The sequence below is a fragment of the Botryllus schlosseri genome, chromosome 16, assembly GCF_051294905.1.
Source record: "Botryllus schlosseri isolate E-star chromosome 16, Bs_hap1, whole genome shotgun sequence".
Taxonomy (NCBI): Eukaryota; Metazoa; Chordata; class Ascidiacea; order Stolidobranchia; family Styelidae; genus Botryllus; species Botryllus schlosseri.
Window position 1 is genome coordinate 12942873 of NC_137251.1, and position 16810 is coordinate 12959682.

General features: G+C 40.3%; 1 protein-coding gene across 1 annotated transcript in view; it reads right to left on the reverse strand.

Annotated features, from left to right (window-relative positions):
- LOC145458665 (uncharacterized) overlaps positions 1-16810 on the reverse strand; it is a 41122-nt gene that overhangs the window by 8400 nt on the left and 15912 nt on the right. Inside the window, exons 7-12 of the mRNA XM_080337109.1 lie at positions 16412-16510; positions 16111-16270; positions 15920-16049; positions 8101-8197; positions 4118-4309; positions 1564-1638 (exon numbers count right to left, since the gene is read on the reverse strand). Of these exons, the coding sequence (XP_080193235.1) occupies positions 1564-1638; positions 4118-4309; positions 8101-8197; positions 15920-16049; positions 16111-16270; positions 16412-16510 (753 nt within the window). The remainder of the gene's footprint in view (positions 1-1563; positions 1639-4117; positions 4310-8100; positions 8198-15919; positions 16050-16110; positions 16271-16411; positions 16511-16810) is intronic.

Genomic DNA, 16810 nt, shown 5'->3' on the forward strand with positions numbered 1-16810 from the left:
CTTTTGTATGCTGGGTGCCAACATATGTCAATGTTAAAATATTATACCAACTGGCGTGCAAACATTTTTTAAGTTTTGTCATATTTATCGTTTCAAGCAAGGAATACCACCAACCGCTTATCTGAAGTTGGCAATGGCAACGGTTACGTCGGGGGATCTTAAATTATGGGTCGCGAAGGGTATACATTTTGGTCGCTACCGCACAAACGCTGTTGTTTATGCTTCCCAGCTTGTGGTTTACGAAGCTACTGGTCACGAAGCTGTTTTCAAATATTACAGTTTTCTATTCAATTTGCCGAATACGCCAGGCACCTTATCTTCTAGCTAATATACGGGCGAATATCCGTTCTCCTCCTCTAAATTAAATTTTTTCGTGTCCATATAAGTGCCGTAAGTCACGTTCCGTCCTCGCAATAATTCATGAGCTTGATTTTCGAGACAGTCATTTTGATTAGAGCGCAAAATTGGACAGTGTGTTTATTGTGTATGCCTTAAAAGGAGAAATATTCCGTCCTCCGAAGGATTTGTGTACGTTTATGGAAAATGCAATCCAGCCCGATTAATGTAATCTGCCATCAATTGCCGCGACGCAAGCTAGACTGGGACGTAAAAGACGAATTACTGATTAGATAATGGATACTCGCTTTCTCTTTCGTAATCACTTGTCTGCTTGATATTCTCGTATTCTCAAATTGTCGCGCAATTTCACTCGTGGGCGTCTAATTTAACTCGTTGCTCACACGACTCATTGTACGTCCAATTACGTCTTCATTCGTATGCTCATAATATCATGGTGGGTCGCTCAATGAAACATTGCATTAAAAGTGGGTAGCGAACTGAAAAAGTTTGGGAAGCACTGGGTGCACGCAAAATTTGCTTAATTTATTGCAAGCAATTATTGTTGTTACGATGATATGACTTGATCATGAAAACTTTGCCGGCTCCTATAGTTACGTTCCCACTGGCTGCAGTGTGCCCACCCCTAGTCTAAAACATCACAACGGCCTCATAATTGCTCATACAGTTGGAAACTCATTTCCGTATATTACACATATTTTTATTTATTTTTTTATATACTTATCTTCATAAAATAAATTCAAGAAATCGGGTTCCACTAAATCGCGCGAAGCGGAGAAAATAACTTCGAGATGGGCAAAGTCTGCCTAAAAGACTCTAGCTTATAATTTTCGGTCACCTTCGACCTCTCTTCATTTTTAAAACTGCTGTTTCACTTTTTGCAACAAACATGGTTAATGGTTATAATATGTCGTGCGCATCAAATCTTTTTTGCATGCCTTAAGAAATCATCATCTTAGGGGCCAGGGATTGCCGACCCCTGGTCCAGAGTCGTTTATATTGACACACAATAAACATGGCGGGAGCAAGAACATATTTGAGCGGTACTGTGACGTCAAAGTTACAACATTTGGCTAACGCGCAGAAACGTATTCGCGTCATAATTTTAAGTCAGGTAGGCCTACGCGACAAACAGCTGCAATTTGTCTAGTCTCATGATGTACTTGTACACTCACGAGGCAAGCCAAATACCAGCATAATACATACCTCTATTGTTGATCCACTCATCGACTTGATATCGATCCAAACTCGGTATCCCACACTTTCCAACTTATTCGCTAACTGAATAATATGTTAAATGTCAATGATTGGATCCACATCATTGTCGTATATTACTATAAATAGCCTATCACCACAGTTTCGTTTGTACCATTCTTTTATAGTAAGGAAAATTATGAAAATCTGTGAACTATATTGTTACCAATAAAGGTGTGTAATAACCAGAGTTGGTCAAAGTAGTCAAGAAAGCTACTCAAGTAGAAGTAGCGACGAAAAAAATCTACTCAAGTACGAGTAGAAGTACTTCTTCCATAAGCAACCTAAAACTCCTTGAAGTAGAAGTAGAATCGACAGACTTTAAATCTACTCAAGTAAGTATGAAAACGATCGTAATTCGTTCGCATGGATTATTAAAAGGTGCAAATTTAGCTATATGCGAAAGGTGCCGAGCTTGATTCATATTGATGCATACCAGAAGGTATTCCATTTTCGACAGCATAAGCATTCATCCGCATCATGGGATGAACATGACAGTATTGATATGGAAATGCGATACTAATCCTCTGTTTAATCGAACAGCACGTGTTAGAAAATATCATGATATCGTGCAATCCCCCATATTATAAGGCACGTAGTTTAGTCGAAGAGCAATGCATAGAAGTTGTATAGGATACGGTGTAAACACTTTGCGCGATATAACGTTAATAAAAAATATGGTGGATCGTGAAAATGCCATATTGTGTAGCCTTATTTCTGGAGATTAAAGACATTACTACATTTGCTTTTATACTTTAGCATGTGTGTTATCGAGACTGTATGATACTGGGAATTGAAAGTGAAATATAAATACTACTTCTAAAAGCGGAAAATGTACTTCATGTCTTTAGTCTAGAAATTTTCAAAGGTGGTATGCTAAAACAGCTCTAAAACTAAAAAAAGTCAGAGTCCACTTTTCCAGATAGGACACGCCATGGACTACTCGATTACGATATGATACGTAAATGCTAGATTGGCGAAACATCAGTTCCAAACGTTATGATGAGCCATGTATACTGTGATGAAATATTTCATATGGGCGAAAGGCAACAATGCAGTGTGAACAGAACCATGCCAACCCGCTACCTAAATTATATTCACCGTTACTTTTGTGAAATCATACTGGCTACTCCGTATCCACAGAGTGCGGAGCACGGCGAAAATTCTGGGCCTTACTCAACTTTTATGAAAATTAAATGTTGATACTCCGTGAAAACAGCCCCGCAACTCCTCAGGCTATCTTTCTGATTAAAGGATTAAACTACTTCCACTTGACATACTGGAAATAGAGAAAAGTAAGTAAGTAGATAACAAAATATTATGAAGTAGAAGTAGCGAAAATCAGATCTACTTAAATAAGCACCAGAAGTAGAGCAAACTACTTGAGCACTTCGAAAAAGTAGAAGTACTTCGTTACTGACCACCTCTGGTAATAACATGTGTTGAAATGCTGAAGTTCAACTCTTGTGGGAAATCTCCCCAAAAAGCCGCTAATTAAAAAAAATAAATAATTAAAAGAAATCTTTATCGCCCATAAGTAACTTAAGAGGGGTTTAATAATGGCTTGCCATGATTCTCAATTGATTTTTAACACTTTAAGGACATTATTAAGGACATTACGGTGTCACATCGCGCTTAGTGCTGAGATTAAGGGTGGAAAGCCTTTTTTCGCGTACTCTTGAGATGTGGCCCTCATTATCATTTCGTAGAAGACACACAGCCTATTGTCCTACCGTTGCCGGCCTTGTGCGCCCGGAGAATAATATCTTTCTCTATTATTTGATTTCTGTGCGAATGAGTAAGTGAAAACAATTATAATCATTGATATGTTTTTCATATGAAATGATAAACTCAGCTACCGGGTAAATAATTGCGGCAGTCAGTAGATTATTCAACGTGAGAGGTATGTTGAGCTTCATGTATGCGTCGGCATGGAATGTGCGGTAAAAGTCATATTTTTTAAAATATATCACTGTATGACCAACTGTTTCGGGAACAATACATGCTTCACAGAGGATCAGCACAATCAATCTTGAATAGGTCTTCAGTATTCGGTTTGGAGACGAACAAAGATGCGTTCAAAGAAGCAATTTGTATAAGCTTCAGGTGCCGCTATCGATTACGATGATCGGGGCGTCCGGTGGTGGGATCCTCTCTCCTCTGCACTGAACTCCACCTGTCATTGGTCTCGGAAGAAGTGGCGCATGGTCGCTTTAGCCTTGGATAATGTTACAGTGATACAATGCAGAGGCGAAGAAGAACTATAGATATGCGTAGTCACTTACAGGGCCACAATTGATGCAATATGTGGTTGACTATGTTAGAACATTAGATCGACCGAAAGAGCGTCGTGAAATCTAGTTATTTTATGTGCAAATGTTCCGTATGTTATATTTTCGTGATATATTACGAATGTGTGCCGGCACTGTAGCAATAATTGGCGCAGTGTGCGAATTGTTGAGTTCATTAGGATTTACAGGCTGCTGTGTGCCTAACGCAATCTTACTTTTATCACAAGTTTTTGAAAATCCCATTGGTAGCTTATCATTATATGCTCGCCAGATGAATCTGTTCCGCTTTTGCCTCCGAACGAGTAACGTCCGGGCGTTTGTGCTGTTCGGGCTCTTGCGACTAACGACGGTTCCGAACGCGGAAGCGGCAAATCTCTGAACTCTCTTTGAACCTCGGCGGACTGCGTCTGAAAGTTGATACCATTATAAGGCCCGTATAGACAATGGGGATGGTCGAATCCTACGCACCAGCAAGAATGAAGCACTGAAAATAACTGACTCCATACATGGGATGATTACTTCATGAATGTGATCGATTGCTATTACGATTACTTCGAAATCACTCGATTACGATTACGATTACAGCAAAATCAGGAAGTAGTGGATTACTATTACATTGGAAAAGTAATGACGATTACTCGCGATTACATTTATTTCGCAACTTGAAAGACATATTGGAAGACAATATAACGATTGCGATGAAAATGCTTCATGAGAGAGCAACAGTCTTTTTAGATGAGACGTCATTATGCTTCTTACGTAATAATATTCCCATTGCTTAAATTTATAGCTGACGATTTCTCGCACCAAATGATTTGCATTGTAGCCAAGGCCGTAATTGCCACACCTCAAACCCTCATTGGGTGGGGACACTCGAAGGGGACACAAAATTATCTCGTAAATTTACATAAATTATAGAGTATTTTCCAGAGATTTAATTAACTTGAAATTTTTCTGCACAATTTAGTGCCGCTAGATATCTTGATGTTTGAAATGTGTACCTCTCCCCATTAAGAAAAAAAATATGCATAAATCCTGGAAATAGGCATTTCGGTGCCTGCAATTACAGCCCCACGACATACCGACACATATGCAGTTTCGGCCAGTATGTGACTCCATGAAGTGTGCTACCAAACAAAGACCTTGGCTGAAACTTTGTGTATGTGCCCATTGTCCATAGCCACGCTGGATGGGCGCAGCGATTAGTCCAATCCTCCTAATCTGAGCCCCACAATACAAATTCCAGCCGGTTCACCCATAGACGGAAATGATGCGCCCATGAAGAAATCGCAATTCGTATGTGCATCTCACGAAAGTTTTTTGGGGGACTTCGCCGCCAGAAGTTTGATTGATCACCCTTTGGGGCCCAAGACCAACGTTTGAGGGTGCTGTTACGGTCCTCATTGTAGCTACAACCCACGCTAATGTGGTGTATAAGCGGATAGCTATGGCGGCAGGTTCAAATGTGTAGTAAAGAATAGCGAAATAACGATTGGTGCACTTTCAAGTAGGGCGACATGAGAATAAGAGTGAACATCAAGGCATGCCTGCAATCCGCTTAATACGTATATTGAAATCGGTCGTTATGAGTAACGGCAAAGAACGGCTCGGTGATGACTTATATCATCAGCAGTTGGTTTTAATGCTTCGATGAGGAAATCGTAACGTTTCATTTGACAAGTTCAAGCAGCAATGGTCGAACTGCGTTTAACAAAGCATAACCAAACATCCACACATACGTTACTATTTGAAACTAGGCAGATTGGTGATTATTATCCTGCTGCGAGATACTGGCGTCTGGAATGTAGTGATGGCCTCATAAACGGTATGACAGAATTCCCACTGTGAGGGGAATTTTTTAATTTTTAGGGGAATTGTAACGTGTTTACCAAATATTTCAAGTTCGAGCTGTCAAGTATAGTGAACTAGTTATTTCCGAACGTATGCTCCTTTTCACTTGTTTTTTTTTGTGGAAGTATGTTCAAATGCTGTTTGAAATCTCATTACATAGATTACATAAATATAACCTCTTATTTTTTAATCTAGTTCAGATGTGCTGAAAGTGCCGTTCGCGAGACAATTTAGTTGGGCCCGCAACGGCCTCGCCACCAAATTCCTCCTAAGCGGGCAAACGGCTTTAGTGAAAGTATTTATTTTGTATTCAAGTCAACATTTTTCAGGTGACAAAACATTCCAACGTCATCAATTCAAGTGAAAGAGGTCGCAAGTCAACTTGCTTCATTTTTAGTGAACAGCAACCCGAGCGAAAAAAACATGCTAAATTTGGTGCAATGTTGCCAAAACGGAAAGTGATGAACTAATTCATTGTGCTATATTTACTAGCCAAAGAGCGAAAGGTATTTTCTTAGTATCGCTTGAGGTGGTAGAGATGCATCAGTCTAGAGTTGCTCAGTAGGCTAGTGCGGGACCAATAGGCACATGCATATCCGCGCTAGGACACATCACGATATAAACGTTTCGCTAAACCTGTGACTCCGCGAAGCGTGCTCCTAGAAAAATCGACTGTAATAACACCTAGAATCCAAATTTACCGACACATGTTTACCGAAACCGTCGACTATGACTATGCGGCTCCGAAACGAAGGCAACGAATAGCCCTGCCCTTGAAATCTGATCCCCGCGGTACAAATGCGAACCGAAGAGAAAAGGAATTGTGGCTCAAATTTCGGCCAAATGAGTCCACGAGATGAAAAAGGTTGAAAACCGCTGTATTAGGGTATGAGATACTCGAAAGGTTCTGTTGTATAACCCAACAGGTTCAGATTTGTAGGGTATCTGCTTTTTTGGTTTCTTTCGTTGCTATTCAATCGATCATGCACACACTTTTCTGTTCTTTGGGTTTGAAACCTATGTGAGAGCATTTCGCTGTCAGCTCGTGCAAAGATGTCAAATTTAGAACCTTCCTACACGGACGCCCAGGCGATACCGCCGGAAATTACATTTTTGCCCGTACGACAAGGAAAGAATGCAATGCGGAAAAAGCCAAACAGCAAAGTGATAAACCCATAAAACATGTCAAATGCCAAACCCGAAACCCCCCCAGGTCTGCAAACCTGATCCAGGGCATTGCATCAAGGCTGAGTGTTGGCGAGTTTAACAAAATCAATACCCAATCAATAAGTGCCAGCGTCACGACACCAATGGCAGTGGTTCGAATCCCGGTTCGGACTAACTTCTACGTATCGGAGGTTATATGAGCTCCTCATCGCCGACCTCACTGCAGTCGCAGTGACTTGAAAAGCCCAGTCACAGTGGGCCGAGCTACAAATCGGCAGCAAAAAGAGGCGATGATGAAGCGAGCGTGACAGAGACGAAAAAATGCATTCATTGTACTGTATAACTTGTAATGTCGTGGAGCACAAAGCCCTAAACAAGGCTATAAGCACCACTGATGTGAATCATAATAATAATAATAATAACAACCCTGAAAAGGTGACCCAGTGAAAATGTAATTTTCGGCGGTCTCGCCTGGGCGTCCATGAAATGGGAAATGATCTTACCTTTAAACGACAGTGAATAAATCAAGCGATCTAGTTATAATACCGGCACTGTCGTGCTTGTCTGGGTTTTTGAAGTTCTAGCTTGCAAGCCATTGCAATATATAACATTGGGATACAGCTATGACCCATCGCATAGGTCTTTGTAAGCATATCAAAGAGTGTACCGTACACAGAACTAGTTTCAAAGCATGCTTTGCAATTTGCTAAATACTTGATAAAAGTTGCAGTAAAAAGTTGCATGACAAAAGAGAAAAAGTTCCAATATAAAATTCCGACAAACATCATATTGCATGAATTCTGAGCATTTAGGAGTCTCCGGAAAGCTGTAAAAAAGTTTCACAAACTTGCCCTGTAATCACGATTACCCCATGTCTGACAGACTCTACAATGATCCCAAGCAGTTCTGTAGCTGAAGCAATTCGAGATTCATAACTCTGGAATTGCAATTGAAAGCTCCGACCATAATGTAGTTATGGTGTAGTATCACGAGAGATAGAGAGAGTCTTTAGGATACTCTCGAAATATAGTATCATAAACGTGAATATTTGTTGGATATTCTGTTGGTAGGCTGTATTTGTTGACCCATGAAGGATATTCCCGGTCGATCACGGAATATCGGCCTATATTGTAGACTGATCTCCGAATTCCTCCTCACAAGTCACAACGGATGGTCAAACCTTAACATCTCCCGAATTCAATCTTGATATAACGTTTGGCAATCTCCGGTCTTCTTCAAGCACCCAAATTGCACCCGATGCTGACATTTTCCATGGTCTGTAGGTAGAAATAAAACAACATATGATGCAGTTGGATTACATTGATTGCTTCGCACTTATTTTAGGGTTGCCATACGTCCGGAATTTCCCGGATATGTACGGAATTTCACTGTTCAAACTAGCGTCCGGGAGGAATTTTTATAATATGCCAAATGTCCGGAATTTTGTAGACTTGATGTAGGCTCATAATTTTTTCGTAAATCAACATAAAAACATTAATTTTGGGAATATTTGTGCTGATGCATGATATTTTTCTTCGCGCTGCGCGCTACTTACTGTCACATTTATTGGTTTCAATATGGGGACTACCACCCTCGAAAAAACTGCCATAAAATATAAATATAAACAACCTTCATTTACTGGAATTAGCCTAATTGTAATCGCATTTACAGGAGAACGGTATATTCCTAGAGATCGTTAAGGCCGTTTAAATGCTTTATTCAAGGATAGTGGTTCCAAACGTGGGGGTCGTTTGCCTTCATTCTGGGGTTCGCGAATATGTTGAACGTAATCCGCTTCCAAAATAGCCCGTGAGTCAGTCTGGGCAAAGGTGCTGACTTCTTTTAGTAATCAGCTCGTCAAATTTTGATCTGGGCCTAAGAACATTTTCAAATTGCAGATGGAGTCGCGACCACAAAAGATTGGTAACCCCTGGATGTGGGATGTTTATAAAGCTCCGTGGTGCGCACCGGCATAAGGCTGATAAACAATCTTATCGGCGGGACATGAACATGACTTAACGATGTACGATTACGCTCCCCATATTTTCGAACTCATCATCCTCCACCAGCTCTACCGCTAACTCTGGTCATGTGGGCGGAGAGTAGTAACTATAGTAATATATGGAACAACCAATATTATTGACAGAATTCATTCAAAACATTTAACGACCAGATGCATATAAAAACCAGATTCATATAGCAAGCCCAATTAGCTTACCCTATGGTGGGCTCAAAATCATTGTTTATTTGGGCGGGAAGGGCCTGAAAAAATGTGGTTTCGGTCCCGGTTACACAACTCACTGAGCGAGCGAGAAAGAGCATGCTAAACGTAGTGCAATCTTGCCGAAACCGAAAGTGACGAACTAATTTCTTGTGCTATATTCATAAGCCATTGGGCGAATGCCTCTATTTCTTTTGTAATGCTATATATGGAAGTACCAATTAGGGATGGTGCGAACCTCCGAAAGGTTCAGGTTCGTGTGAACGCGAACTTTTTTGAAAGGTTCTGTGTCAACGCGAACGTGAACCTCATGACATCACGTGACGTCATATTGCTAATTCCAACCCTACATTTCAGTGAAGTGATAGCCACGATACCTATCCACGACTCGCCCCACATAATGCCAAAATGCTGAATGTATCAACTGGGGCAATCAAATGATATAATAATCCCATAAAATCAAGATCTTCCGCCGCTTTGCCAACAATTTCGACGAGGATTTGCAAGTAAATATAAGCTTACGCCTTAACGGTGTATAGACCAGACCGGACAATGTATTCGGCGTCTGAGAACTGCTACGTCGCGGCCTACGAATATCTCAGGCCTCGGCTACGTTGATATTGAGCGGAGTGTAAAACGAGTTTCTATACTCGCTATCGATAATACCCCATCAACAAGTTACACGGCATTACCCAACACCGCAATCGCACGGATTTGGTTTTTATGATACAATAAACATATCAATTCATTGATTGGTTGAATAAGCATCATTTGCTGACTACCTACATGTAGTGTATTTCTCTCCTGATGTTGTGTGATTGCGGGTCAAGCTCACAGCAGAGAGTCGCTAAATATTCACGAACGGAAAGCTGGATATTTCGACCCAACATTTGTAACAAAGCAAGTAAAATTTCTGAGATTGTCAAGGTGCATGCTGGTTTAGTGTTGATTTTTTATGCTGCCAGCGCCATGCATAGAGTAGCCCGCAGTTGAAATGCAATAAATTTCAACCAAAGATGTTATAATGAAGTAAAATTGTAATATATGAAAAAGGTTCACAATGCAGAACCTACCAAGGTTCGTTTGTGAAGGTGAACCTTTAAATTTCTGTGGTTCACACACAGAACGCGAACGTGAACCTCACGTTCACACCATCCCTAGTAGGCTACCAATATTATTGACCATCAAATTCATACATAAACTTTTGAAACATTTCGCGCGACCAGTAAATTTATGCATACTGATTTTAACAGCAGTTTTATTAGCGATTGGTGCATGGTAAGCAGACAAACCTAAATGGATAAGTTTTGCGTTCGCCATTACCTAACATGGCAACATCTACGAATCGCGTGATTCCGGACTCAGTTCGCTGCGGAATAGGTGTGTCTGCTGTGCATGTGTTTGAGTCATAGTGAATTGTATGTATCAATGCAAGTATGGTTAGTCTGTGGAGCGAAGCCCTCCGGAATTTGTGTCGATTGGGACCAAGACCATTTTTTTTTGTAGATAGACAAAGTGCTGCTACGGCCCTGCTTGAAACAAACACCCTGTAGCGCCCGTCTTATGCCTCACTCAACAGGTGCTTGCGCGGGAAAAATTACCTTTTTTAATCATCGGTTTCAATTCTCCTAAGGGGCATTTTGGCTCAAATTTCGGTCAACGGGAACCATGAGATGAAAGGGTTGGGAACCACTGCTCCAAGCGGTAATTCAATGATGGGTGCGGATGGGGTCCTTGGGGTCTTGTGATAAGACAATTCGTCATGAGTGACATCCTAATAAAGGCACCGAGCCTCCACAGTTCCATGACTACTAGTAGTAGTAGTTTCCTGCTACTTTGGTACTTACTCAAGTAGATCTGATTTCACGCTACTTCTACTTCTACTTTCTAATATTTTGTGATCTAATTACTCACTTTTCGCTATTTTCAGTTTGTCAAGTAGAAGTAGATTAATCCTCCAATCAGGAAGATAGCCTGAGGAATTTCAGGGCTGTTTTGACGGAGTATCGACATTTAATTTACCTAAAAGTTGAGTAAAGCCCAGAATCTTCGTCGCGCTTCGCGCACAGTGGATATGGAGCGACAAATATGATCTCACGAAAGCATTGGTGAATATAATTTATGTAGCGGGTTGCGTGGCTCCATTCACACCGCATTGTCGCCCATATGAAATATCTCTTCACAGTATATATGGCCCATCACAACGGTTGAAACTGATGTTTCGAAATCTAGCATTTACTTGGCATATCTTAATCTACCAGTCCATGGCCTGTCCTAATCTGGAAAAGTGGACTCTGACTTTTTTGGCTTTAGACCTGTTTTAGCATACCGCCTTTGAGCCTTTCTAGACTAAAGACATGAAGTACATAATACGCTTTTAGAAGTAGTATTCATATTTCTCTTTTAATTCCCATTATCATACTTTGAGTTCTAATTAGTTTCAGTTCTTCTGCCTGGAAAACATACATGTCGAAGTATAAAAGCAAGTATAGTAATGCCTTTAATTTCAGGAAATAAAGCTGCACAGTATGGCATGTTTATGATGTATGATCCACCATATCTTTTAATAGCGTTTACTAATCGCGCAAAGTGTGTACACCGTATTCGATACAACTCCGTATTGCTGCTCGACTAAACTACAGGCCTTATAATATGGAGGATGTCGCCATACCCGCATATTTTCTAAAACGTGCTGTTCGAGAAAACAGAGGATTGGTATCGCATTTCCATATCAATACTATCATCTTCATCCCTTGATGCGGACGAATGCTTATGCTGCCGAGAATTGGATGCCTCCTTGTATGCATCAATATGAATCGAGCTCTGCATCTTTCGCATAGCCCAATTTGCACCTTTTGACTATCCATGTGAACGAATTAGGATCGATTTCAAAACCACATACTTACTTGAGTAGATTTAAAGTCAGTCAATTCTACTTCTACTTCAAGTAGTTTTAGGTTGCTTATGGTAGAAGTACTTCTACTCGTACTTGAGTAACTTTATTGACTACTTTGATAATCTCTGGACTGATATCATTGTCGTGGTGATTTGACCTGATTCAACCTCGTTCGCGAGACAAGGCTAGGTCCACGGAACTGGTTGACCCTAGTACCAATTTCAGTATTATGGTACATACTACATATTAGAGTACAAAACTACTGGCAGTCGTAGATAATGCGGTTACACCATAGCCATTATATTATATTACAAGGCTATGGCTAAACGGCCGGTCTCGCTGGTTAGATTCGTTGTCACAGATAGGGCTGGTAAGTTTGAAAATCAGTTTAGGATGTAGACCAGTGGTTCTCAACCGGGGGTCCGAGAAGCAATTTTAGGGGTCCGCGAGACCTCTAAATCTGCAAAATGATTGATAACCTGATTTGTATTTTTTTCAAATTAGGGAATACATGACGCAGTTTCGTTCCACAACTGCTAAAACCTCATGACTCACATCGTCAGAATAATCGTCTGACATGAAAAGTCCTACTATGCAAATTCATTTTCATTGTCATATTGTCAATAACCTGACACGAACATATTGCAGTTTAGAGACGTTTTGTTGAGGTTTGTGGAAAAAATAAAAATATGGAGATAGTAAGGTCAATCAGGATGACATCGTAATGTTTGTGAAACCTTTTCTATTTGAAGTTGTCAGTCTCATCAGATTAGTGAACAGTCGTTTGAAATAAAAAATCATCAAGTATTTTCCCTAATTTGTCCCAATGAAGGAATTGAAACCTCACCACGAAATCCATTATATCATGTTATATACATAACCACTATTCCAGAATAATTTCAATATGAGATGTTAGATAAAAATGACTAGGTTGAACGTGTTATGTTCATTAAAAATATGTTCCTTCATTTTTGTGCCATAAATGTTGTGATCAAACCAAAAGTGTCGTCGGAAACGTTACGCGTTAATATTTCATTCGCCGCCATCTATCTTTATGAGATTGGATTTTCGGCACTCGTTCATATCAATTCGAAGACGCGCAGTTTCAAGACACGACCATGGTACAAGTACTTCAAGAAATACAGCTGCAAAATTAGCTTTGAAATAATATAAATCTATCCAATTTCTACATAACGATTATGATGTTTTTTTCAATAAAATTATTTTTTGCTGTTTAATACAAGCCTTCAGTTCATATTTTTAAAAGACAGATGACAGTTGCACCATAATTGAGCTAAATTTGAACTAAGACTTGAGGGTGTGCGCGAGGGTCCATGACGGTCAAAAGGGGGTCCGCGAAGCCAAAAAGGTTGAGAACCACTGAAGTAGAGTATAATCTTGTTCGGGAAACTAGAAATATTAGCACCTCATGCTCACTTGCTCAGTTGACCATTTGTTAATGGCGGACTGGGACACGGCGACCTGTAATAGGTTACCTTGCCTATAGGTAGAGCTGGGCACAATGATTCGAGTACTCGCATTAATTTTAATGATTCGAGTCGAGTAGTAAAAGACGTTTTTCGAGTACTGAAATTATAAGTTCCTTGCAACTGAAAGTTTAATGGGAACTGCACTCTAAAAATGTTGTGGTCTCAAATTGGATGGCAAAACGAAAATAAAATTGGCCGCATCCATTTTCTTCAGAACGTCACCGTAATGGAGCTACAATTTATTGGAATTTCCACAAGACCTTCACGGTGCAGCTGTCGCGGCTGCGCGTCATTTCTTAACCCGTTAAATGGCACGATGTCTTCACCGTCGCACTTGCTCGACGCGATTAGGCAGTCACGCAGAGAACGAACTTTAGATATTTAGAGATTGTAACTTTATAGCCTAGAGAGTTAACTGTTGTTAACCGCTATTGTGACTATTGCCTCGACGTTGACGTGATCTTTCTACGTAGTAAAGCTGTTATTCTATTCTGTAATAGTTTGAGTTACATTTGACCGGGTCTCACGGGTAGACTCGGATTATAGGAGGCAAAGAAAGTGAGGTGGTAGTCTCAATTCGAGTTGGCAAGCTATTCGACAAGCCTAAATTGTTATCGCCAAAACTCTAATCAAGTAAATATAACGAATTATTGTTTGAGCTAGGCAACGACCAAAACGTACGTTATAACGATGATATGGTATTATACATTATACATTCTCGGTAATAGCCTCCTCGGTAATGTTCATTCTAGGTAATAGAATTCTAGGTCGTGTCCATCTCGGTAATAGCATTCTCTGTATTAGTGTGGAACCAATAGCATTCTCGGTAATGTCCAATCTCGGCAATGCCCGTTCTCGGTAATTTCCATTATCGGTAATGTCTATCTAGGTAATAGCATTCTTGGTATTAGTATGTAACCCGGGTATTCGTGTATCTAATAAAAATGTGCACATATATGTACTACACATATACATTAGGGTGGAGTGAAAATGGAAAATTTTGAATTTCAAAACGGACACTTGATATGTGGTGCCAAATATCAAAAAAATATTTTCTATATTATTTTTGAGCTCGTGCACCCTCTAGTGGTCGTGCAATTTCACCGAACGAGCCAAAAATTTTTAATTTCGCTTTATATCGATAACCGTTTACACCACAAAGCTGATTTTGGGCTTAAAAGATGCAGAAGCAACAAGTTTCTATCTCACTTCCACACAAGTTTGTCTTGGAAATAAACAGAAAAAAAGTTACAAGTAAATTGTTGATTTTTGGACCAATTTTAGGTAAAATTAGGCGCTGAAGCAGTGAGTACGATGCCAAAAGCGTGCAATGATCGATTTTATGACTGAAAACTCCATATTGAAAGAAAAGGAATTGAAAAAGGACATATTTCGAAGATGGTTTCACTACAGTACCAGAGTATTAGTCTGCACAAACTTTAAAATCTTGTTTTGCATCAAAAAATTTCATCGGATTTTGATACTTCCAGTTTTTGTCTGATGAGGCCATCTCTACGTTTAAATCCCCACACATGGGCAGATGCTTTGGTCACCACTTCGTTCCTAAAGAAATAGAATACACTAGGCCCGATTTTGACATAAATCTCCTGACTGAACATCGTCCGTTGAACGCGGTATCTAAACCACCTTGGCGTGTACGACATATTTCCTTCATAACATCGGCTGACAACTACATGAAGTTCGATCTCTGCGTGACTGCTGGAGCGTGATGGTCCTGTGGACATTTCAGTAAATTGCAGCTCCATTACGGTGGCGTTCTGAAGAAAATGGCTGCGCCAAAATTTTTTGTTCGTTTTGCCATTCCATTTGAGACCACATCGTTTTTAGAGAGCAGTGCCCCTTCAAGTGTACAAGGTAGGCCTACTACTGACTACGGCCCAGGTAACACGACCACGTGGTACGCATGTGGTATTTCGGTGGATAGATGGGTTGGCAAAATTGAAGGGTCTCATAATATGGGTCTCACGTGGACCCCAAGTGGGATTTCACGCCCAAGGAGTAGCTTGATATACCATACTAATCCCACCTAGATCCCATTACCTCTATCACTCATCTGTAACTAGTATTTTTAACTCAGGATTAATTTTACTCGTAAAATTTCTAGGATCAAATCATTTGAACTTGTGATTTTCGTCAATGAAGACGTGTTTCCATACGGTTCCCACATGCGACCCAGTAGTTTTCCCCGATCGATACTTCTTTTATATTTTCCTACAGCAAAGGTTTGTTCATCTGTATAGTAAAGTCATATTATAATCGGTTTCCGATTTATTCATTTGCGATGATGGTCGCTGGGACATTTGCAACTTGACGCGACGAAAAAATATTGCATTTCGAAGACCGAGATTCTTATTACTAGAAGATAGCATACCCTTCACTGGCGCTCAACTTTCTGAGTGTGTCTATTAATCCCTCGCTTTTCCGAATTTTTCTACGATTCCTTTTTCTAAACGACAATACCCAAATTGTTTTCGCCGCGATGAACTTTTCGCTTTCGTCCCCTGGATGCAAGTGAACGTTGAGAATCGAAAAAGCTTCTATATATAAATCCCTAAATCTTACCTTTCTCCATGAGCTCTGTTAACATTGGTAGTACCCCCTCGTTTACGATAGCCCGCTTGTTTTCATCGTTACTGGCGAGATGCATGAGGCCTAATACGATTTCTTCCGCTCTGAAGCCGTCACACTCGTGGTCTTGGCTTGCGATTGCGACTTCAAGATACTTAAAAAAATTCGGCTTCCGTAAATCTTCGGCAATGCTGGTTGCATATACTTGAAGCAAGAAGAGCTGGGCAAATGACGTGCCGAACTCCGCAATGAAGTGAAGAATTCATGCATATAGTATTTTCACTAAGTGTCTTACCCGAAGAATAGACTTGACCATGTGATTATCCGTAGATTTGATGTAGTTATCTTTTTCTTCTATTATATAAGCCACGGTAAGGGTAGCCATCATTTTAATCTGCAAACAGACAAAGGATACATTTTCAACGTCAATCTTCCAAAGCAAGCAGTGGTTCTCAAATTTTTTAGACACGCCCCTCTTTATGATAGTGAAAAATTTCGCCCCCCATTATCGTCATATCAATAACCTGCAACCAGAATGTTGGCAATCCCAACGGATAGTTTGATGACATGGAAGGTTATGACTGTTGATGAGAGAATTTTCCAATATGAAATTGTGACTACACACAGAGCAATAACTATGAAATGGAGGTAAATCGCGCCGAGCGCGAAAAATTTTTCAGTTGACCGCCGCTTC